Genomic DNA, 25463 nt, shown 5'->3' on the forward strand with positions numbered 1-25463 from the left:
TCATTTAAGGACTTCTTTACATTGGTTTTTCTAGTTAGCCATTCATCTAATCTTTTTTCAAGGTTTTTAGCTTCTTTGCGATGGGTTTAAACTTCCTCCTTTAGCTTGGAGAAGTTGGATCATCTGCAGCCTTATTCTCTCAACTCGTCAAAGTCATTCTCCATCCAGCTTTGTTCTGTTGCTGGCGAGGAGCTGTGTTCCTTTGGAGGGGGAGAGGCACTCTGATTTTTAGAAATTTCAGCTTTTCTGCTCTTTTTTTCCCCCATATTTGTGGTTTTATCTACCTTTGGTATTTGATGATGGTGACGTGCAGATGGGGTTTTGGTGTGGATGTCCTTTCTGTTTGTTAGTTTTCCTTCTAACAGTCAGGACCCTCAGCTGCAGGTCTGTTGGAGTTTGCTGGAGGTCCACTCCAGACCCCGTTTGCCTGGGTATCAGCAGCAGAGGCTGCAGAAGAGTGAATATTGCTGGACAGCAAATGTTGCTGCCTGATCGTTCCTCTGGAAGCTTCGTCTCAGAGGGATACCCAGCTGTGTGAGGTGTCAGTCTGCCCCTACTTGGGGGTGCCTCTCAGTTAGGCTACTTGGGGGTCAGGGACCCACTTGAGGAGGCAGTCTGTCCATTCTCCGATCTCAAACTCCATGCTGAGAGAACCATTACTCTCTTCAAAGCTGTCAGACAGGGACATTTAAATCTGCAGAGGTTTCTGTTGCCTTTTGTTTGGCTATGCCCTGTCCCCAGAGGTGGATTCTACAGAGGCAGGCAGGCTTCCTTGAACTGCGATGGGCTCCACCCAGTTTGAGTTTCCTGGTGGCTTTGTTTACCTACTCAAGCCTCAGCAATGGCAGGCACCCCTCCCCCAGCCTTGCTGCCACCTTGCAGTTAGATCTCAGACTGCTGTGCTAGCAATGAGGGAGGCTCTGTGCATGTGGGACCCTCTGAGCTAGGCACAGGATATAATCTCCTGGTGTGCCATTTGCTAAGACCCTTGGTAAAGCGCAGTATTAGGGTGGGAGTGACCCAATTTTCCAGGTGCTGTGTGTCACAATTTCCCTTGGTTAGGAAAGGGAATTCCCATACCCCTTCCTGGGTGAGGTGATGCCTTGCCCTGCTTCAGCTCTCGCTTAGTGGGCTGCACCCACTGTCCTGCACCCGCTGTCTGACACACCCCAGTGAGATGAACCTGGTACCTCAGTTGGAAATGCAGAAATCACCTGTCTTCTGGGTCGCTCACGCTTGGAGCTGTAGCCTGGAGCTGTTCCTATTTGGCCATCTTGGAACCACCAGGCCCATGGATATTTAGAAATGTGTTTTTTTAATTTCCAAATTTTGGAAATATTCTTATTTTCTTTCTGTTACTGCTAGTTTAATTCCTTCATGGCCAAAGAGTATACTTTGTATAATTTCAGTTTTCAAAATATGTTATTTTATGGCCCAGTATATGATCTTTCTTGATGAACACCCCATAAGCACGTGAAAAGAATGTGTATTCTGGTGTTTTTGGTTGTGTGTTCTGTAAACACCTATTAAATCCAGTTGGTTGATGGTGTTGTTCTTGTACAACCTTGCCTTTCCTCCTTTTCTGTCTCCTCATACTATTGAGAGAGAACAGTTAAAACCTCCAATGATAATTGTGAATTTTCCTATTTCTCCTTTCATTTTTGTCAGCTTTGCTCCATGAATTTTAAGCTCATTTTTGATGCATATATATTTAGGAATATTATGTATTCTTATGTACATTGCATCATATGTCCATCATTATGTAATGTCCCTCTTTATCCTTGGTAATTTGTTTGTGCTGAGTTGATATTAATATAGTCACTCCAGCTTTCTTTTGATTAGGTTTTCATGGTATATTGTTTTTCATTCTTTCACTTTACATGTATCTATATCATTATATTTAAAGTGAGTTTCTTGCACTTCTACACCTGCATCTGAGTCCAGGGGCAGGTGTTGATAGGAGAGAGAGGGAAAAGAGCTATGACTGTTGGCTGCTTTAGAATTACGGCTTCACTAATAGATAACTTGGCATCTCAATCTTCACTTTTCCAAAATTTTTACTTGAGTATATTCATAAAGCTGAAGTGAAGGAGGCAGTAGAGAGGTACCATTTGAGGATGGAAAATACAAAACTCATTCCAGATACTAGGTCAGCGGTCCTCAAACATCAGAGTTTGAATATAAGAATTCTATTATAAATCTAGATTCCTAGGCTACATCTACAGAGATTATGATTTGGTAGTTCTAGGCTGGGGTCTGAAAAACTGCATCATCATGTCCCAGGTAGTTCCGATGCAGAGAATCTAAGGACAGCACTATGAAATGTTTTCTCTTATCTAATGATTGTGGTAGGACACCTGATATTATGTGGCTCTCTTAGAACTCATTACTCAAGAACAAGGCAGGACTAAGTTCACTCACACAGACAAGTGGATAAGGTTGGGAAATTTTAATTATGTTTCAATTGTACTTCAACTTAGATTTTGTCCCTTTTTTGGTAGGCCAATTTTAGCACACATTTGTTAACTGGACTTACCTGTGCTATTTAGATAAAGTGGCTCTGAAAAGACTTGGTGTGATTGGTAATATATAAAAAAAAAAAAAAGATTGAAGATATTTGTGTAATTGACTCAGTTTGTCAGTTATTTCTCCTCTTTTCAGATATCTACTTTCTCCAGTCTTCTAAGCTGCTTTTTTCTTTTTTATTTACCATTTTAGAGAATCCAGAGTAGAGGAATTGCTAGTTTTTACAGCCTTTGCTTTCCATCAAGTCTTGTGTGACCAACATATATGTCTTCCATCTTCAGCAACTCTGTTTCACCAATATCCCTTCAACTTTCATGTGAGATTATAAAGATAGGGTTTTTTTTTAGCCCAAGTGCTTTATTCCATGATATAATAGATAGTATGAGAATCATCTGCTGCTACCAGTAGCTTTATCTTTTTAGACCACTTGAATTATATTTTATGTGGATCCTGAAATAGTAATGGAAACTAATCATCATGTCTTCAGTTCTGAGCATGCTGAATCGACCATAACTTTTTTAAACAATCAAGCCACCCATAGTTTGCCAAAGATGATGATTGGACAATTGATGACCTTTAAATAATTGTGAATTTTATTTCTCCATATTAAATGGGTTCCTTGGATTTGGAAATGAAACTATCATTAAGAACATATGTAGTATAATGGAATTCAGAACCGGATACCTCAATGTTGTTATTCTTATCACTGTTTTATTCATGGAAAATGGTGCTAAATGTTTTAGATGTATGTAAACTTTCTGACCACAAGGTGTATGTTTAGTATTTTACTAAAAAGTAATCTACTAAGTAATATTGTAGTGTCCTAGAAGAGTGTCTACATTTCTGAAAGGGGAGTAATTTTCTTCTTTCCCTCTGAGAAACTATCTGATATCACTACAATGAAGTTATTCCTTTGGGGTTAAGAAATAAAATAACATACTATTTTCATCCTAGTTTACTTTTCCAATGTCACTCATTTAGGGATGATTCTGTGCTTTGGAAAAGGTATATTGTATGCATAAATGAACTTGGGTTTCTCACCTAAGAGAACATAGAGAAATTTGCAATGCCCAGTAGCATGAGGACTAGATCTGCCATGATAATGCTATTGAATAGCTGAAATTTGCAAGAAAAACAAAACAAAACAAAGAGCAGACCCTTGGATGATTTGGGAAGTAAAAGATAAAAATAGTAGAAGATTGGAGAAGAATTCTTGTAAAAAGACAGCACTTGTTACCATAGGCATTGGTACCCAGGGAAAATCTGGGGTACCATTGCTAGGCACTATGTTATGTAACAGATCTCATGTTTGCTTTTCTAATTGGTATTTGACCTAGTAATATTCTTCTTGATTCATATGTATTATCTATTTCCTCCCGTGGCCAGTAGCAAACAGGAGAAACCATGGCATAAATATGCAATGAATATTTATCTAACAGAAGAAATAAAGATGAATGTATTTGTTACTAAATAAATTCAATTGCTGTAACAAAGATATTTAAAATAATAGCAGGTAAAACAATAGAAAATTGTTTTTCTCTCCTCTAGTCGTCTGAGTGGGAACTGTGAGGTTGATACGGTAGTTTCACTTTCATCAGGGATCAGAATCTTTTGTCTTAGTGCTCTACCATCTTTGACACATGGTTTCTACCTCATACTCCTACCAGACCATCTGCATTTCAGCCAGCACAAAGGAGGAAATGTAGAAAGGAAGGCCATATCATATCCCTGCTAACGTCTGTTTACTCACATTCCAATAGCTATAACTTGATCAAATGGCAATGCTTAGTTGCAGGGAAGACTGAGAGAAATGTAGTCTCTATCTAGATGGCCATATTACTTACCTAAGTAAGGAGAGGATGGATATTGTTTGGACTACTGAAAGCTGGTACCACAATAAGTACACTCAGATTTCTTCCCTCAGTGAGCTTAAATATTCTGTAAGCGTGAAGAAAACTGTTCATTGTAATACAAGCAATAAGTAGGAAATAAGAATTGTAGGAAATGCTTTTATTTAAAGAAAGCTTAAATATGTTAAAAATATTTATAATTTCAGCAGCAGATATGACATCCAGGAATAGAAGCCCAACTAGGTATTGAAACTATGGGTGTAGACAAAGGAGGAAATTTCTTGGTAAAAGTGGCATCAGAATATCTGAAAAATAGGACTTTTTCAAAGTACACCCACTTCTATCCACCTAAAGTCTTTGAGAGGCCTTCATACCACCAGGTGTATTCTATTTGTTAAGAATCATGAAGCAGAGAAAGAACGATGGAGACTAAATCCTTCACAAGTCTTAAAGCCTCTCAAGAAAGGGTAAGTCTCTTCATCAGATATATCTCCCTCTCTTACTGAATAGGGCCTCTGATATTGTTTCTGCTTCTTCCCTCTTTCAGGGTGCTTTTCAGGAAACAATGATCATTTTTTGGCAATTAATCAGAAGAAGAGTGGGAAGCCGGTATTCGTTTATCAGCATTCACAAGACATTGAGAAGAGCCTGGATATCGCCCCACAAAAAATCTATAGACATAGCTATCATTCTTCTTCCGAAGCTCAAGTAAGCAAACGCCACCAGATTGTCAATTCAGCATTTCCTAGACCTGCATATGACCCGTCTGTCAATCTGCTGGCCGTGGACGGTCAAGATCTTGAAGTGGAAAATCTTCCAATCCCAGCAGCAAATGTAATTGTGGTGGTAAGTAGTATGTTAAACTGATGCTGAGGCTGATGTTGATGCTTTCCTGTCATTGATACTTGAAAAAAGAAAAACACTGATTGTGAATAGTTGTCAATGAATCCCAATGGGTTTGTACCACAGCAGTTATTCTGTGGTACTTCTAATTTGTTACTTGGACTATTGTCTGTTTTCTTCTTCTTATGAAATCAGAAAACTTGCCTGTATCCTCTGCTCATAGCAGAATGCATGGTACATGGTAGATGCTTAATAAATATTTGAATAAAAGATTACTTTAGGAAGGCCTTATATTATAGTTGAATATATCTTAAACTGAGCCTCCTGCCTTCTGTGAGAATCTGTTTTAAGCAGATAGGCCTTAGTCTCAGCCTGTGTAAATAAATAGTACTTATTGAAGATCCTCTGGTCACTTGACTCAAATGCCAATAAATGAGGCAACTGAAAGGGAGAGATGTGGTAGAGGGAGAGTAGTTTTCTGTCACTGGAGCAAATAAAATGCGTTGGGAGTAGTTGATAGATAATATTTCTGATATTACTGATAAGCACCATTCTTTATTAATCAAAGTGATAAAATGATCCCATTGCTTATGTTCTTAAAGTTCCCTTGCTTGTATAACCCAGATTAGAGGTTCCCAAATTGTGGAGGCGTCATGGTTTAAATACATGCTGAGGTTGGCACCCTATTTGGACTATAGTTACTCTCTGGTTTATCACCATAATAGGAGGATCCACACTGAAACTATAAATCAGTAGTTAAATGGTTGTTATTGTATCTCTGCTCCAAAATATAATCAAATGAGTTGATTTGTGAGGGCAAGATAATTCAGTGAAACCATGTTTGCATTTTGGCAACTTCTCTATGCACCAAATGTAATTAAATTTAACAAGCTTCTTTTTTTTCTTTATTTTTTTTTAACCTACTACATATAGTATACTTAGTGTTGAGAATCAAAGTTCCATTCATCGATGTTTTCAACTAGCATACACTGAGTATTTATTATGATCTAGGTTCCCCTTGGGATATCTGGAAATAGAGACAAATGAAATACAGTTTCTTGTTTTGCTTGGAAAATGTCTGGAGGGAAATATCAATAATTCAATAAAAATCACAAGCTAAGAACACAAGATGAACTCTTGTTAAGAGAAAATATGTGGGTCACTTGGCATCCTGAAATACTCGAACAAGTTTTCTGCATTTACATGAGTAGCAGATGTTCTGAAGGTGAAAGTCATGTACTGTGTTTATTCAGTGAAGATAAATGATGTCAATGATGTCTCTGTATCTGGAGATGCTCCTGTTAATGCTAGGGCTCATGGGAGATGTTTCCTCTAGTGACCATCATATACCCATAGTCATCAACTCTTAAAGTCACTGTGAATTACAGTTCAAGAGGCTTGTTCTATCTTGTAATGTCATGTACTGTCGAGTTAATTTGATATTATGGACAATAAAAGGCATCGATGAGGAATTCTGGCAGGTCATTTCACTTTCAGCTTATTTGTGGTTTGGAGATTCATGAAGAAGCTGTGCTTTTTCTTTTGGGTGATGATTACATAGAGGCAATAGGCAATTTTGCTGCATTAACTTTCCCTAGCCTCTTTTGATCTAGCCTCTAACCATGCTGTGGCTTTGGTAGCTGGCAACACCAATTTCCAGTTCTAATGTTTCCTGTAATCCACTTATTACTTATGTACATGATGATTTAGCAGCAAAAACCGGGGAGGCAGGGTTATTTTTTAAATAAATCAATAATGTTTAGCTTCCTCAAAAAGCAAAGGGGTGATGCAATTAAATATCAGCTGATTTGAAGAAGCATTCCATACAGAAAATGGATATATGGATGGGGCATACAGGAAGCAAGGGATGTATTCTGGGGCAGCATAATGACTTTAACGGAATAATTGATGTATTTGTGCATATCGTGTGTACATGTGTATGAAACATATATATCAATGCAGACCTTGTTTGAGGGACATTGTAGTGGTACTAAGAATTATTTTGAGACTGAATTTATACTCAAATAAACTGTGTTCATGACTGTCAGTATCTTGAGCTGGAGAAATTGTGGACATCTTTTTTTTCCAGCCAGGGTAAAAAGCTACACTCAACCTCTAAAATGTATATGTAACTTCTAAGACTTCCTAGCTCAGAAGGAAGGATCAAGCATCCCTCCTCCAATACTTTTTCTCTTTCTTGTTTCAAATATCATTGACAGTGAGTTTTAGAATGCTACATTTAAAAAGGACATGAAAGTTACATGTGTCTCTCCTCTCTTCCTGATTCCCAATTGCCACCACAAAGCATTTCATAAGAGCATTTGTCCACAAATGAATTTTTTCCTCTTTCTTCTTTTTATTAGTAATCAGGAAAATTTATAGTTTATTGGTTACAAGGAGAGTACAGCACAATTAGAATGTCCATCCCAAATAATGCTAACTATGTTCCGGAAACTCAATTAAGCTGTTATTAGGATTTCTGTGCAGGTACAATGTAGAGAGGATATGAATGCCTCAAGGTCAGTGCTATGGTAAGAGGAAAAAAATACGGCTTTAGATAAAAGTGTGCTGTAAAATCCGTAGCTCTTGTCACTGGATCCCCAGGATATTTGTCAAGACACAAGGCCACAACACCAGGAAGGAGGGAACCCAGAGGTGCAAGTGAAAGTGGTGGAATGGTAGCAACTACAGGCCATTTCAGTTCAGCATAGGCTGCTGAGTGAAGAATGTTCTAGCCTGGCCAGAATCGGAGCAAACTGGGGACTAGTAAGGCTTGGGAATATAAGGGGTGGTTTTTGACATCAGCAAAAGGGCATGGAAATGGGAAGATTATGATCTACTCTGTTACATGGACTTGTGGGAAAGAAAAATAAAGGAAAGGAGAAGAAGATGGAGGAGAAGAAAGAGGAGAAGCAGCAGCAGGGGAAGGAAAGGAGTCAAGGAGCTAAGGGAAAAAGAAGGGAGGGGGAAGGGAGGAGAGGATACAGTGGCAGCTTTTAGGGACGCGGGAAGCATTCTGTGAGCACATAGGAAGAGGGTGGTGAGTTTCCAGGGGCTTGCGATCCTCTCCTTGAGATCCTAGGATCCTAAAACTTCTTGTCTTCCTCACCACTCACCCAGATCAACACATAGACATTTTATTGTTTCTGTGACACAGAATATTCTTTGCAAATACTTTTTATCAGGTATTTGACTTAGAAAGCTATTAAAGCCAAAAACTTGTGATATCTATGGGTTTTAATTACATTCTAAACTCGGGTTTATGGCATACCTCAGCTTTGTTCTTCTGTTGACTACCTTTTGAGATGCATCTTATAGGTAAAGTAATAATCTCTAGACATTATTTGAAGGGCTTTGAAAGTCCGGCTGTCTCATTGCTTTGCCACAGTAAATAAATTTTGTAGCATTTACTGTATGATGTGAATAAATAACTGTTGGACACTTTTTCGGTAGACAAATTGGTTTAACTATAATTTTATATTTGTAGAGTAGATTACCCAAAGGATGGGCTTAGTCTATGTACATATCAACAGAATTCAGCCATGTCATGGAAGATGTATTGGTGAGGAATACTTTGTCGCAAGTGATGACAAATCCAGCCCAAACTGGAGAAAATTTAGTGGTTCAAATACCAACACTTTTGTAGTATATTTAGCTTTAGATATGATTCAATCAACAATTAACATTTCTCCTGACACATGAGAAAGTTAAGATCCCTGGGATATGTGTTAAAATTCAGATTGTTTGCCAATGAGGACTATGCTTTAATACAACCTGTTGGGTTCATTATATTTTGACCCTGAAAAGTCTCAAATTTGTGAAAAACTACAGTAGCCTTCTTGACAGTGATGACTCATATAGTAGGGACAAGAGGTCTGTGCTGAGCTATGGAGAAGCAGATGTCTAGGCTTATTCTTGAGCTAAGTGACTTGCTCATGGTGGGCAAACTCACAGAAAGCATGGTTCAAACACAGGCTTTGGGAAATTTTTTGAATTAATATGTGTTAAGGGCATATGGGATCAAAATAGTAAATGTAATACCAAGTCCAAAATACTAAATTGGTGAAACGCACAAGTCTACTATAATGTGAGGTGTGACTCAGATGTGCTTCAATACAGTCCCAGAACACCTGTACCAAGTTCCTAGATGGAGGCATATAAAGCCCTAAGATAATAAATCTGATTTTCAAACTTGCAATACAAGGAGATTGGTTAAACAACAACTATTGAAAATACATGCATGGAAATTTACAAATGGAAAAGGAGAAATCATAGAGCAATCTGAGTCCAAATGAGAAATTAAAGAATGATAAGGGAGGCCTCACAAGTGAGTGGGAAAAGATTATTGACTATGTGAGATTGGCACAATTGAATAGCTTTTTGGCAAAAAAAAAAAAATCATGATAGTGATAAGTAAATTATTTTTTGCTAAGCGTAAAACATTGATAGTATACTAAGAACTATGCAAGTATTATCTCATATAATTGTTACGGCAAGTCTATGGCAACAACAAAACTATTATCTCTGTTTGATACTTTGCTTTTCTTTCCCTCATAAATTATTGGAACATGCTGCAAACTGGTCACTATCCATTCTTTCCCATTTTTGTTATGGTGATCTGCAGAAAGTTTGAATCAGATCATATCACACCACACCACACACACACACACACACACATACACACATTCATGACTGCCTTTTCATTGCCATTGAACTAAAATTCAAACATTTTCCCATGTCCTACATCCTACATCACCTGGGATCCAAGATCCCCAGAACTCTTGCCTAAGGATTCTGATTCCATAGTTCTGGGATGGATCCCAGGAATCAATGCCTTCAGGAAGCATTCTGGAGGATACTTGGGTTTTCAGAGGTTTAGGAAGCATAGCACACAACCTGGCCTATCCCTGTGTCTCTGAGTCCATCTCCCACCACTCCACCTCTCCTTGACTCCTTGCAAACTGCTCTGGCCTTCTCTCTTCCTCATGAGAGCGAGCCTATACCTGCCTGAATCAGGAATTTTACCCTTGCTGTTCTACCTAGAATAACACACTTCCTGTAAATCTTGTGTCTAGCACATAATGAAGGCTCATTAATTATTTTTAAATTAATAAATAAATGCCAAATAATAGAATGCAGTTGTTTTAGACACTGAGATGATGAATGATTTTTTTATTGCATTTTTTAACCTCAACCTGCAGTAAATTTCCTACTTTTTTCTTCACCTTATTACTTAATTTTTTTTTTTTTTTGGACAGTCTTGCTCTGTTGCCCAAGCTGCAAATGCAGTGGTGCAATCTCGGCTCACTGCAACCTTCACCTCCTGGGTTCAAGCGATTCTCCTGCCTCAGCCTCTCAAGTAGCTGGGACTACAGGCATGCACCACCATGCCCAGCTAAATTTTTTGTCTTTTTAGTAGAGATGGGGTTTCACCATGTTGGCCCAGCTGGTCTCATACTCCTGACCTCAAGTGATCTACCTGCCTCGGCCTCCCAAAGTGCTCGGATTACAGGCATGAGACACCGTGCCTGACCCCTACTTGAATTTTTAACAGACAGCTTGGATAGTTTTCAGGAACAAATTTCAAAAGTAGAAATGTAAAACCAAAAAGAAAATAAGCATTGGGAACATATGCCATCACTGAAAGGAGGAGGGAGCTGTCTTACACCTAGCCAGAGTGACACTGTTTAAAACTACAGCTTCCAAAGACATTTATGTCCACCTGCCTGCATTATTTTTCTTCGTCGTCCTTATGAAGCACTTCTAGCTAATACCTTTTATGTCTCTTTCTTCCCCAGTTATAATGTATGTTCCACAAGGTTGAGATTTTTCTATTTTGTTCCTGCTATATTTCCAGTGACCACAATGATATAGGGGCTCATAACTATTTACTTGAGAAAGAATGAGTTGATGCCAAAAGAAACACAATTCAAAAGCTTGTAATTAAATAGTACATCTCGTTATCAAGAAAATATGATTTAGTATGTAATTTTAACACTTAATTACCTATTATCATATGATCTTGTTTTACATTTTATCTCCCCACCTAGAGTGGAAATTCCATTAAAAATATACTTGTTTTGCATCTGTAACCTTTCAATAGCAAATGCAAAATAGCTAGTCAATGAATATTGATGATTGCTTAATCTATTTCCAGGATTCAAAATCATTTGACTTGACTTAAAGGATCCACAGTAGCCATTTCACAGATACTAATAAAAAATAAAATACAGCTTCCAGTTAGATTTTATTTTTAAGAAAGTCTAGAAAAAGAAATTCAATGATCTACTCCAGAAGTTTGGTTGAACTTTTGTTCTTCTCTTAACCTAATGTTAATGCTTCCTATTAAATTATAAGATCTTATATAATCACCTTCTTATATAATCGCCAGACTTGCATTGCAGAAAGTTTCACGCTTAGATTTCCCCAGCTATTACTGTATCCTTGCACAATACTCTTGAAGTAGAAATTCCGTTCTTGAGCTTGGCATCCTGACAGTCATAACTGTCACCATCTGTTGCTTTTCACCATTTCTAGCTATTAAAGCAGCAAGGAAGATGCTGGAATGCAGTCTGGAAAAGCTAGAGGCTAAGCCTTAGCAATGTCTGTGTTAGGTTACAACCCTGGACCACTCAGTGCGTCTGCTTGTTTGGGATCATATACACTCAATATTAGGACGAATCAAGTCTTAAGATTCGTCCTGATATTAAGGATGAATAGAGCTAGTTTAATTGATTGTCAATACTAAAGATAGGCCCTGCTCTCCAGGTGCAATGAACGGGCAGGGAATAACTTAGTAATATTTTTGTTCTGATTCAAAAAATTACACATTTTCATGCAGTTGTGGAATATTTAGAAACTTTAGATAAGGAAAAGGGGAAATAAAAACCATCCTTAACCAGCCAGGTGGGGTAGCTCATACCTGTAATCCCAACACCTTGGGAGGCCGAGGTGGGCGGATCACGAGGTCAGGAGATTGGGACCATCCTGTCTAACACAGTGAAACCCCGTCTCTACTAAAAATACAAAAAATTAGCCGGGTGTGGTGGTGGGTGCCTGTAGTCCCAGCTACTCAGGAGGCTGAGGCAGGAGAATAGCATGAACCCAGGAGGTAGAGCTTGCAGTGAGCGGAGATCACACCACCGCATTCCAGCCTGGGCAATAGAACGAGACTCCATCTCAAAAAACAAAACAAAAAACCATCCTTAACTGTTAGATAACCAAGGTAATCTTGCTCTCTCTATATATTCTTTTCTATGTACAGGTATGCATATATTTTTTACAAAAGTATGAAATCTGCATATATGTGCTTTATAATTTTTTACTTACTTTATATGTTTACATTATGGATGGCTTTCCAAGTCATTCTCTTTGTACAGCATCACTTTTAACAGCTGCTAAAAATTTCATTGTATAGGAGCTGTCACAGTTTTATAGATTGACTTATAGTCCCAATACAGTCATTGATTTAAGGCCACTCATCCTGAGAAGGAGACATAAATGATGATGACTATATCAAATATAGTAGTATTTTCAAAGCAACTGCCCAATTAATATTACTGAGAGAATTTGGTGAGCTTATCTCAGGGAAAGCTACTTTCTTTATAAACTCTTTATATAATTGCAATATAGGATCTAATTTTTTTCATTTAGGCAAATTATGTGCATTTCATAGATCTTAGACCTTAATTCTTCAGTAAGGTGAAATATTTAAAATAGCCAAAGGAGTAAACAGAACCAAAAAGAATGTTCTGATTAGAAGATACAAAACATTCTATTTCAGAACTTACCTTAGAAGAAGAAGGACAGTGCTGTTCCTCTTTATGTTGGAGCCAGAAAAAACTTTTTTTTTTTTTTTGAGACAGAGTCTTGCTCTGTTGCCCAGGCTGGAGTGTAGTGGCGCGATCTCAGCTCACTACAAGCTCCACCTCCTGGGTTCACGCCATTCCCCGGCCTCAGCCTCCTGAGTAGCTGGGACTACAGGCACCTGCCACCACGCCCAGCTTATTTATTTATTTATTTTTATTATTTTTTTTTTTTAGTAGAGATGGAGTTTCACCATGTTAGCCAGGATGGTCTTGATCTCCTGACCTCATGATCCGCCCACCTTGGCCTCCCAAAGTGCTGGGACTACAGGCATGAACCACCGCGCCCAGCGAAAAACCTTTTTTAATCCGAAATTTCCACAATAATGTCAAAAAATGGGATCTGCAGATAAACAAAAATAGTATGTTTTCTTTGGAGCAAATATTTACTTGGAGCTTTCAGTTCTCTCTAAAATTGCCTTTGGTTTTCCAGTTGTTAAGAACCATTCTCCTGTGTGTCTTTTGTTAATGACTTTGTCCCCATTTCTTTTTTTCCTTCTTTGTCTACTTATCTGTAATCATAAATGCCTGTAAATCATGCTTACTATCTTGTTACTGTTCAGTAGTTCAGTTAAAAATCTCACTGCTAATGGCTAATTATACTGGGCTTTCTGGGCATTTGGCCCTGCTCCTGAGTGATGGGATTGGCACCACTTAGCAAAATGCTTTTGTTTTCTCACTGTGATCCCTATGACTCAGGTGGTAGAAACAACGTGTTTCTTTCTCTTGCTTTAGGAAAAATACAAAAGCTAAAAGTACCTAGAAGGTTCTCTCCCTGGGCAAAGTTAAGAAGCTTAACTCACAGTGCTAGTCTACAATTGGAATGTGAGTCTAGAGTTCAGACAGGTCACAGTCAAAGCTTTAGACCTGGGAGATATTCACAGACCCACGCATGGCAGTTAACCCTGTATGAGTGGATGAGAGAATGCAGACAGAGGGAAAGAATAGAATATGGGAGAATAAAGTGTTTATAAATAAATGTAGACACAGAGGCAAACTCTTGGGTCTTGCAGTACTGGCCTGCTTGACTCTTATTTCTTGTTTCTTACTTTTCTCCAAAGTGTTTAGTATGATAAGGGTGGCTCTCCTGTGAGGTTTTAGTCTAGAGGGTTCTTGGTGTTCTATATCCTCTGGGAACCCAGGGGCTGGGTAGCAGTCACAGCAGTGACTTAGGATACAGATTCTGACCATCACTCCTCCTATTTATCATAGCTAGTGATGGGGTGCAAAGAATCTTGGAATCAGCAATAACAAGCAATAGTTCCAAAAGGAAATACCTCCAGGGCTAAGCCAGTGTACATATTTAATGATCAAGCTTCTAGATTTGGAGATCTCTTCACTTTCTCTTGCACAGGATTAGATTTCCATTTGCTTCTTGGAGTTTGGAAAGAAAGATGTGGCTGTAGGAGATTCAGTGGTCCAGCCACGGGTGACAGAATAAAAACCTTTAACCAGGTTGAAGAAGATTGGTAATAGAGTTATCAGTATGAAACGAAACAACAAATCCAACAGCATAACGCAAAGGCTGTGTCACAATAGTGACACAATAAACATCCAATACTTTAGAAGAGAAAACAAATATAGGAAATGTTAAACTCCCCACCTTCCAATTAAAAAGAAAATATCCTTTCCTTATGCTTATTATAAGAGAACTATTTCAAATAGATTTGCTTCTTCTCACTGTTGAATCTATTCATTGTGTCAGAATGACTTCAGAAATACAAATATGCATGTTGTCACCATAGCTATTTATCATTGTCCTTTCATAAAGAAGATTGGTCAGAATCTTCACCTAAGACATTTTCTAAATTTTGTTTTTGAAGGATAAAAATATAATCCAGCCAATATTCATATCTCAAGTTGTTTCTTTCCTTACTAGATGACGTATTTGGACCCTTTGAGTCTAGCAAAGTCAAGAGAACATTGCCAACTTAGATATCTTTCCGTTTGGCCTACATTTTCACATGGTTGAGGCTTTTAACTGAAACACTAAGCTAGCAGCAAATAACTTCCAGTGAAAAGGCCCATTTTTGAGGGGATAGGCCAAATGTTCACAAACAGTTTCTACAATTGTGGAAAGAGTTGTGTGTGAGAGATATGTTTGCCCTCCTCTCTGAACATGACAGCCAGTTGATGCAAATTCCAAGACAGCCTGAAGGACTTAGAGAATACTGAGAATAATATGTATTAGGATGACCAGGGTGAGGAATCTGTCCTACAGCTAAGTTTCCTCTCATTATTTCATGCTCCCATTGCTGACTAGTGAAGCTGCATTATTTAAGAATTTGTTTATCTTTCCTGCCTGAGAACATAGCAGCCAGAATTATGGTTTTTAACCTGAACAAGTACATGTTGTTTCTATGTGCCTTGAGCCATCAAGTTCATTTCTGTTTCTTTTTTGAAGCTGGTCTGTTTTTAAATAGGAAATTTTAGGCAGCATATAACAAAATCTACTTGAATGGGCTGCTAGGCAAACTCTTTGGATATAGGCTTTAAATAATCAGCAGTCATTGTGTGTGAGAAAATGAATTAAAAAATGTTTTCCGTGTATTACAAGTGATGATATCATCTATATGTTAAGTATAACTTTTAAAATAAAAAATCAAATTGATAAAATCAAGTCTATGCCAAGCTGGATTATTAAAAATAGCCAAGTTAAAGGAAACAATACATTCTGGTGAGGAGCATAAGTAAGTCATGGAGACTTGAGAATCTGTAAGTAATATCTGTAAGGAACTAGAAATAAGTAAGGACAATGGACTTCACAGATGTGTAAAGATTTTGAATGGTCACTGAATTCTTGCTCCTTGAAACATTCATTCATTCAAAAAAAATATTGAATTTCTACTGAATTCTAAGCAGTACAATAGACTCTAGGGATACAATAGGGAACAAGATAAACAAGATCATTGCAGCTGTGTAGTTTATGTTCTAATTGAAGAAAGACAAACAACAAAACAAACAAATGAACATGATAATTTCGGATAATGCTAAGTGCAATGAAGAAAACAAAACAAAGCCATGTGGCAGGGAGAAAATAGTGGGGACTACCTTATACTGGATATTGAAGGATTCTATTAGATATTCAGAGATACTTGGAGAGTAAATCAAGGTATAATTAGAAGCTGTGTGGTAGAAGAATAACTTTGGAGTCAGCAGAACTGTGTTAGGATCCCAAATTAGGCATTTACTAATTGATTGTGTTTCCTTTAATGATTAAGTTAGCATCCTGTATTTCAGTTTCCTTGTTTATTTAAAAAAAAAAAAAAAAAAAAGGATACTCATAATACCCATCCTATGGAATTGTGGGAATTGAATGAGACAAGGTATTGAAAGCACTCTTGACACATACTAAGATCCTTATAAAAATTGACTGTTATTATTAGCATTATATGGAACAATGAAAAATGTATCTTTCTGGCCTCAGTACCAAAAATACTTGTATTTCTCCTAAGCCATTGGTTGGCTGATGATTATATCTTTTAAACACTGAGAATCATGATTATTTTCTTTCCTTTGACTGCTAAAAAGCTGAGGGCCAAAATTGTGGTTTAGGTCTAACAAATACAGAGACCTTTACTGAGTGCCTTATTTATTTTGTGAACTAACCTCATTCTTGGTTGGATGTTTTCTTTTCTTCACTCATTTTTCCTCTAATTTAATTTTTTTATTTCCTTACCTTTTATTCAATTATATTTTGTATTATGCATGTTTTTGCAAGCTGCCACAAATCTTTTCTGTAACATATTCTGTCTAAACAAATAGTCACTACACCAAAATAGCAATCAGTGTGGACAAGTTGAGTCTGAATACTATACAGCAAGAACTCCCCTTACAGGGAGAAAATGTTTATCCATTGAACATGAAAAAAACAAGAAACTATATTTCTTAAGATAGAATTACAATATACTAATGACCTGTTTGACTCATTGCTCAGCAGGCCCCAATGTCAGTCCAATCTTAATGTTGGGGACCAATTCTCCTCCCTAATGTGAGCAGCTTCAGGCAGTGGTAACAGAATGGTTTTGGAAGTAGACATGCCGGGTTCATGTGCCTATTCTACTACAGACTGCCTTTGAGATTGTGGGAAAAATCAATGAACATTTCTGAGTCTTTGTTTCTTCATTTTAATGGTAATTGTAATACCTGACCTGGATACCTCATTTGATTCTTTCTGGTATCAGTGAATGTGTTCTGTAAAGCACACTGAATTGTGATTATGTCAGTTATCATGGTTGTGGTATTGGTAGTGGGGACGATTATGATGATAATTGACAGGCTTTTCAATTCTGTTGCTGATCTACTCTGATTTTGGAGTAAATCTTAGAACTGAATGGGCTTCTTGCCTTGGACAAATTTAGGAGGTACCCTTCACACTGCAGTTTAAGTAAATGGCATTCCCTGGAGCTGTGCATCACACAGCCTACACAGCCACATGTGCTGGTCTGACCAAAGCCCTACTTACATTCCATTTCTAGTTACCTCATCTTCCCTGCCTGAGTGTCTGCTTTGTTGAGCCAACTGGCACTTCAGTTCCTCTGAGACTGGAAACCTGCCTTCTTACTAGTTTTGACTTTGAACTTTGGATCTGACAGCCAGCCCACTTCTACCTCCTGATAGCTTTTCATGTCACCATGGTCCACCTTCTTGTGAAACACCCACCTGCTACTCTTATCTGCTGAGAGCCCAAACATCTTTTCCATCAGCCAGAATGTGCTACCTAACACTTGCCATATGTTCACCTCTTATCACCTACTTCTAGATCCAACTCATTCATTTCACCTAAATTTTTTTTGAAGTAAATAATGTAGTGATTTGCCTTTAAGTTCTATACACACACACACACACACACACACACACACACACACACACACACTTTAAGTTCTAGGGTACATGTGCACAACATGCAGGTTTGTTACATATGTATACATGTGCCATGTTGGTGTGCTGCACCCATTAACTCGTCATTTACATTAGGTATTTCTCCTAATGCTGTCCCTCCCCCCTCCCCCTGCCCCACGACAGGCCCAGATGTGTGATGTTCCCCACCCTGTGTCCAAGTGTTCTCACTGTTCAATTCCCACCTATGAGTGAGAATGTGTGGTGTTTGGTTTTCTGTCCTTGTGATGCTTTGCTCAGAATGATGGTTTCCAGCTTCATCCATGTCCCTACGAAGGACATGAACTCATCCTTTTTATGGCTGCATAGTGTTCCATGGTGTAGAGGTGCCACATTTTCTTAATCCAGTCTATCATTGATGGACATTCGCGTTGATTCCAAGTTTTTGCTATTGTGAATAGTGCCACAATAAACATACGTGTGCATGTGTCTTTATAGCAGCATGATTTATAATCCTTTGGGTATATACCCAGTACTGGGATGGCTGGGTCAAATGGTATTTCTAGTTCTAGATCCTTGAGGAATCACCACACTGTCTTTCACAATGGTTGAACTAGTTAACAGTCCCACCAACAGTGTAAGAGTGTTCCTATTTCTCCACATCCTTTCCAGCACCTGTTGTCTCCTGACCTTAAGTTCTTAACATTAGCTATATTATTAGCAACTTCTGTTACAAAGAAAACTTTTTTAAAAAGATGTTATTAATCCAAATGCAAAATAACTCCCAATTTATTAGGGAAGATCAAGTAATAAATATGTCATACACTTAAACACACACTCTAAGTAATTGAAGCTTACTCTTGCAATCTTGTAGGGATGTAAATCTTTTAAATTTATATTTCCTTTAAATACATACATAAATTTTTATTGTTATTTTGAAAATTGGGTCATACTTTGCAAGTGGCTTTTCACTTGATCTTAGCCAAAAGGCCAAGAAGCGATTGCAAGTGGCTTTTCTTAATAATATGTCATAGATATAACTCAGAGTCTTTAGCTATAAAGTCAAATTATATCTTCTAAATAGCTGCATAATTTTCATGTTTGTATATACCCCACTTTCTGAAACTATTCTTCTGAGTACATCTATTTCATTTACAGTGTTCATTCTTTGTGTATGTGTTTTATGTTTGCCACACAAAATTGCTACAATAATAATCGTTTATAGAAATCTTTGGAGAAAGAGGAACATGTCTATGTACGTGTATAAATAATACATATTTATGTATATATTATATATACATATACGTTTACACATTTACATATGTCAATTGGATAGATTTTCAAAAGAAAGATTATTTAGCCCAAGAGTATTTTAATAAATTACCAAACTTATTTTTTGAAAAGTTGTAGCAATTTACGTTCCCACCAGCAATGTGCATAAAATTGCCTGATTTACTCATAGTCTCTCCAGGAGTAGTTCATTGTTGTTCTTTTTAATTTTTGCTGACCAGGGAAGTGAAAACTGTACCTCATTACTGCTTTCCTTTGCATCTCCCTGACTATGGAAAAGGGCAACATCTTTCATGTGTATTAGTTATTTGGAGTTCCTCTCATGCACATTGTTTAATCTTCTCTGGTATATTGGGTTATCTCTTTCTCAACAGTTTGTAGCAGCTCTTTGTTTATTGGAACATAATCCATTTGTCTGCCATGTGGGTTACAGATATTTCTTCCTACATAATCACTTCCCTTTTTATGGTATCTTTTTAAAAAATTGTTTTGTGTTCAAATATTTTTGTCTTTTTCAAAAAACTACCTTTTGTGACCGTGTCTCCTTTTCTTTTTTCCTACTTAGCAATAAATCCCAGTCATTCTTACAAGGCGGACTTAACTTTCTCATTTATCATTCCCTAGTTTCTTTATATGTAGATAAACTTACGCATATATACTTATACATAGGTAAGAAATCATTGACTTCATTTTTATTGCAATCATTTTTTGTTTTTATTGGCTTCCCTCCCCTCTCCTCCATCCTTTTACCCATTTCATTGTCTTCTACTGAACCTCCATATCTCCTGGTCCATCATGCTAAGAACCCAATATGTGTATGTATTCTTCCATTTCTTTTCTTCATGTTTAAGTAGTCATGCACTCACACATGCACAATCACACAAAAATATGTACATTTATACATACACATATCCATATAGAAATTGTGTTTTGTATTCTACAAACGTGATATAACATTATGGACACTTCTCTGCTTTATTTTTCCTTTCTGTCTCAATGATATCCATGGAAAACTTTCCTACTCAATGGTCATGATTCTAACTGATGTTTTTTAATGGTGCATATTACTTCATGGTATGGTTATACCATAACTTATTCAACCATTCCTCTATGCATGATAATTCACATTGTTTATACCTTTATTTTTGGCCCTATGAATAATGTTATAAAAAGATCTTTGTACAATTGCTGCTACATGCTAGTGCTTTTATTTCTGTGGAACAGATTCCCAAAAGTGAGGCTGCCAATTTTTATTATTATTATTATTTTGAGATGGAGTCTCGCTCTGTCACCGGGCTGGAGTGCAGTGGTCCAATCTCGGCTAACTGCAGCCTCTGCCTCCTGGGTTCAAGCAATTCTTCTGCCTCAGGCTCCCGAGTAGCTGGTACTACAGGTGCACACCACCATGCCCAGCTAATTTTTGTATTTTTAGTAGAGACAGGGTTTCACCATGTTGGCTAGGATGATCTCAATCTCTTGACCTCGCGATCCACCTACCTCAGCCTCCCAAAGTGCTGGGATTACAGGTGTGAGCCACCACACCTGGCCAAGATTGCTTTTTAACAAAAGTTATATATAACTGAATTTGTTTCCCAAAAGATAATGACAAATTGCATTTCCACCAATAATTTCTGGAGTATCCACCATTCATCCCTACCAGAATAACTCTTTGTTTTTGTGACTGAAAGGCATAAATCTATATCTCATTATTATTTCTAGTTTCTCAAAGAAGCTACCAAAAATAATTTGCCCTTTCTGTGCGACTCCAGATCATTCATCATTATTTACTGCATCGTGCAGTCTGTTAGCTTTGTGAGTTTCCTGACCCTCTCTGAATATCTTTGTCACCACCTGTGCCTGACTCCAGTGGTCTCCTTGCCTATGCCAGCACTGTACTTATTTGGTTGTCTCTAATACGTTTGAAAAGTTTGGGCATTAAAATCAGGGGACTTTTTGTTCAAAACATTTAAACATCAGTCAATAAGACTCTTACTGAAGAGTAAAAGTAACAGGCCCAAAGAGTACTGTTTCTGATTTTAGCTTGATATTTTAATAGTCATTCAGTTTTTAAAGAAAATTTGCCTTCCAGAAAGGTATCTTAGTTAATAAAGGACAGTTAAAAGGCTTCAGTTCTGCTCTTTAAAGCTGTTGAACACCATTTTCAGTCTACTTAGGGTATTAGTAGCCTCAGAACCTACTTATCACATAGCAGGAAAACTTTTTAACCTAAAATCATCAGCTTAGAATAGAGTGGCTACCTCTGTTATGACATACTGACAAATTCTGTAATGCTGTATGTTTACACTCACCCACATACTGCTATCACAACACTAGCATTCACAAACACTCTGATCTTTAGAGTGTCCCAAACACTGCCATGTGGAAACATTTATTTTCTCTCTTCCCCACCCCCCACCCCTCCCTGACATTGTCCCTGGTATATTCTCATGATAAAATTGCAGCCTAGACAAATGACTTCAGGAAAAGATAATAAAAATATCACACAGAAGGAAAAGTAACACAGGGTAAGTGTGGTCCTGTACATCCAGCACTCTCCCAAGGAAGCTAGTCTTCATCAGAGGAATCCACATATTTTCCTTCCATAGATTCATCCACAGTGAGAAAATCCCTCAGTTCTCTTAGAGATATTGCATTGGTCATTTCAATTCCTTTTACTTTTATTGTAGACTCAACAAAGCTGACTTCTGTTTAGGGAGGGGCATCCCATCCAGCTTGACTACAGGGTGAAAATGCATCAATAAAAGGATTTTAAGAATTCTGGTTCCTCTGCAATTGTTTCTCAATGTAAATAAGAGACCTAGGCACCTTCATTTCCCAGCCATTTTGACTGGCATGAGTTGATCTCTCAGGGTTCCATCATCCTTGGGCACTGACAAGAGGGAGTGAGTCTCAAAGCTCAGTTCCAAATCATGGAGAGCTGGCAGCCTGATCATTTTGCTCCACAGTGAAGTCTTGATCATTTCAGCCACTTGATCTCCAAATGTATACAACTCCTCATACGGGCAGGGGTCTTACCTACCACCTGTCCAACTCATTCATTTTGTGGATAGCCCCAAGAAATACAAGATGACTTGTTTGAGACAGGAAGCTCATCAGAGACAAAAGAACCTTGAACTGGATCATCTGAATTCATTTTTTTCTCATAAAAATCGGGATATTGATATCTGTTCTGTTTCGCTCATGAGGATTTTAGTAATGATCAAATAAATTAAAACACTTCAAAATATTTATATTATGCACAAATGTCAGATATCATAAAATTGTTTTAAAGTTCATTGTTATATTTCCTTTAGTAGGAACACCAGACATCACTTGATGGATTACAACAGCCATCATTTACTGAGTTACTGTCTAAGAATAGGCTGTCTACCAAACTCATCTCATTTAAGATTGTCATTGTTGCACATTTACCCTTGCCTGGAAAAGGCAAAATGGTTGACTTGGTGGATTCTATAAACAAGCAGGAGGATGTTACCACTATCTTTCCTTCGAAAAACATTTAAGATGGGCAATATATTGTATGCAAGGCCTCAAACTCAGGAAGCCCATTTCCAGTGTCCACATGTTCAATAACCCTGGTTCCTAAGGCCTACTTCATGTGCCATTATGTGATCTTCTATAGAAATAAGAGTAAGTAATTTTACAAGCATGAAATAAAAGTTATATCTAGATGTAAGTTCTATTTACATTTTCAGATGACCTTTTAAAGAATGAACTTTAAAAAAAAACTAAATGTGGCTACAATCAAATCTGTTTATGTTTATGAAAATCATGTCTATTTTATAAGAAAAAATAGCGTAGAGCTAAGAAATAAGATTACTAGATTTATTTCTGTTGTTTGGTGTTCAGACAGACATTTATTTTTCCAAGAACAGGCTCAAGAGAGCCACTCTGAAGGCCAGTGTTGTTACCTCTCCAAACTCTTCTAGCTGTCTTCACTCATTGTTATTATAATCTTTATGGGAATGAGGCCAAGGTGTGACCTGAGGTGATAAGAGTTTCCCTTCTCAAAAATATATACTCAAGCAGTTTGTCACAGCCTAAAATTTCACTATCAGAGAACAATTTACTCTAATAGGAACATTTAATTTCTAGGATATTGGAGATGATTAAAGTTTTTAATTTTACTTTTAACTGATAAATAATAACCACATATATTTATGGAGTACCATGTGATGGTATATCTCTGTATACATTGTGGAACTTGATATTTACTATACTCAGGTACTGAGACAGTCCCCATATAATTTTTCTAAATAGTGCCAACAAAGTATTCATTTGTACAGCATACTTTACTGATAATTGAAATTAGAAAGTATATTGCTAGGCCGGGCGTGGTGGCTCACGCCTGTAATCCCAGCACTTTGGGAGGCCGAGGCGGGCGGATCACAAGGTCAGGAGATCGAGACCACGGTGAAACCCCGTCTCTACTAAAAATACAAAAAATGAGCCGGGCGCGGTGGCGGGCGCCTGTAGTCCCAGCTACTCGGGAGGCTGGGGAAGGAGAATGGCGTGAACCCAGGAGGCGGAGCTTGCAGTGAGCCAGGATTGTGCCACTGCACTCCAGCTTGGGCGACAGAGCAAGACTCCGTCTCAAAAAAAAAAAAAAAGAAAGTATATTGCTATACCAGGGAAACTGTAGATTCCTACCCTTGTCCTAAGGGAATGAATGAGCCTTCAGATATGTAGTTTTGCTCATGGAGAGAAAGAATGATCTAGGTTTGGAATAGTCTCTAAGCAGAACAAAGTCAGGTCAGGTGCGAGGGGAGATGTGAGCGGTCAGAGTGCAAAGCGCAGGGCATGCACACCTAAGACGTGGGAGTGGGAGTGAGGGTGATTTGTGGAGTGAGCAGCTCTGAAGACAAACTTCTCCTAATCCTATTTATCCCTCAGGCTGAGTTTGCTGCTATTGAATTTTTTGGCAAAGTACCCATTTGCCAGAGGGGCTACACATCACAGCCTATAAGCTAAAGTTAGCCCATAGAGAGTCTGTTAGTTTGTGATGTTTGAATGGAATTGAAGGGGAGCGCCCTCAAGCAGAGCTTACAACCCAATTTGCCACAATCCTTAACACTGGTAGATCCCTCTCCTTTACTCATTGGGCTTCCTTCCTGGCTCCTGAAATCATTTGAGTTTGTGATGCTGGCTTTGGATTTCAGAGTTCACTGAACCTCTATTTCCCAAGTGTTGGTTATATTTTTAGTCCACTGTAAAATGTGTTTGTGCCCATTGCCTGTTTTATTCAAGACCAAGTCTGTGAATTCACGTTGCTTTACATATTCTCAGCTTATGTTGATTTACGTGTCGCATAGTATTCATCAGTGCAATAATACTGTGGAAATCTTGGTGAAAATGTAACTGTGCATCTTTGCAGAGCCTGAAGACTGCTGAATGCCACAAGCACACAGTCTGAAGCTGCTACAATTGAACTCTTCTTTAACAAGCATCAGCAACACAGTGTACATATTGGACATGATAGTTGTCAGGATGACTTAAGGATGGTGAACTTTTTGAGAAGCGTCTCATTCTTCTGACATTCCAGTGACAGGAAGTTTTATTGTAAGTCTAACATTTTAACAGTGCCGGAAGCACGTGTTCATTCAGTATCTTTGGGAGATTAGGACACTGAAATGAGACGTAAAGATTTTTATTGTCATTCCCATTGAGCTGCTAATTTGCTGAGGATAGGTAGACAAACAATCTTGTGATAATAGCAAATCTGCAGAATAGAAAGTAGCAATAGGGAATAACAAATCAATTTCTTCCATTTATAGGGTTCCTATATTCACAAAGCACCATGGTAGAGGTTTTTCATTCTACTGTTTCATAACTCTATGTGATATTATTCCTATTTTGCAGATAATGACAATGAGGCTCAGGCTGTCACACAAAGTATCTCATTTATTTTAAAGATGATATTATTTCCATCATGTTGCTCTGCATCCCCTCTCATCTGTGGGCTTTGGAAATGGTCTGATCAGAACTGGAGATGATTGGTGGCTACTGTCCTGGGCTCCCAGCAGAAAAATTGTTTATGTAGAGAAGACTGAGGGCCTTCTAATAGACAGTAGGTTCCTTCAGGGCCAAAGAGCTCCTAAATTCATGGCATGGGTCTGGTGAAAACATTTCCTCTTTGACTCTCTCCTCCCACAGCCTTCTCTCTGACCAGAAGAGGTTGTCCAACTCTTTGTGAGCTTCTGTATGGCTGTGTTAGATTCCTATGGCTGCT

General features: G+C 37.9%; 1 protein-coding gene across 2 annotated transcripts in view; it reads left to right on the plus strand.

Annotated features, from left to right (window-relative positions):
• LOC105473380 (protein tyrosine phosphatase receptor type R) overlaps positions 1-25463 on the plus strand; it is a 273852-nt gene that overhangs the window by 33451 nt on the left and 214938 nt on the right. For both annotated transcript variants that reach the window (XM_071071446.1, XM_011727166.2), the window contains exon 2: positions 4924-5222. In XM_071071446.1, the coding sequence (XP_070927547.1) occupies positions 4924-5222 (299 nt within the window). The remainder of the gene's footprint in view (positions 1-4923; positions 5223-25463) is intronic.

The sequence above is a fragment of the Macaca nemestrina genome, chromosome 10 (genome assembly GCF_043159975.1).
Source record: "Macaca nemestrina isolate mMacNem1 chromosome 10, mMacNem.hap1, whole genome shotgun sequence".
NCBI lineage: Eukaryota > Metazoa > Chordata > Mammalia > Primates > Cercopithecidae > Macaca > Macaca nemestrina.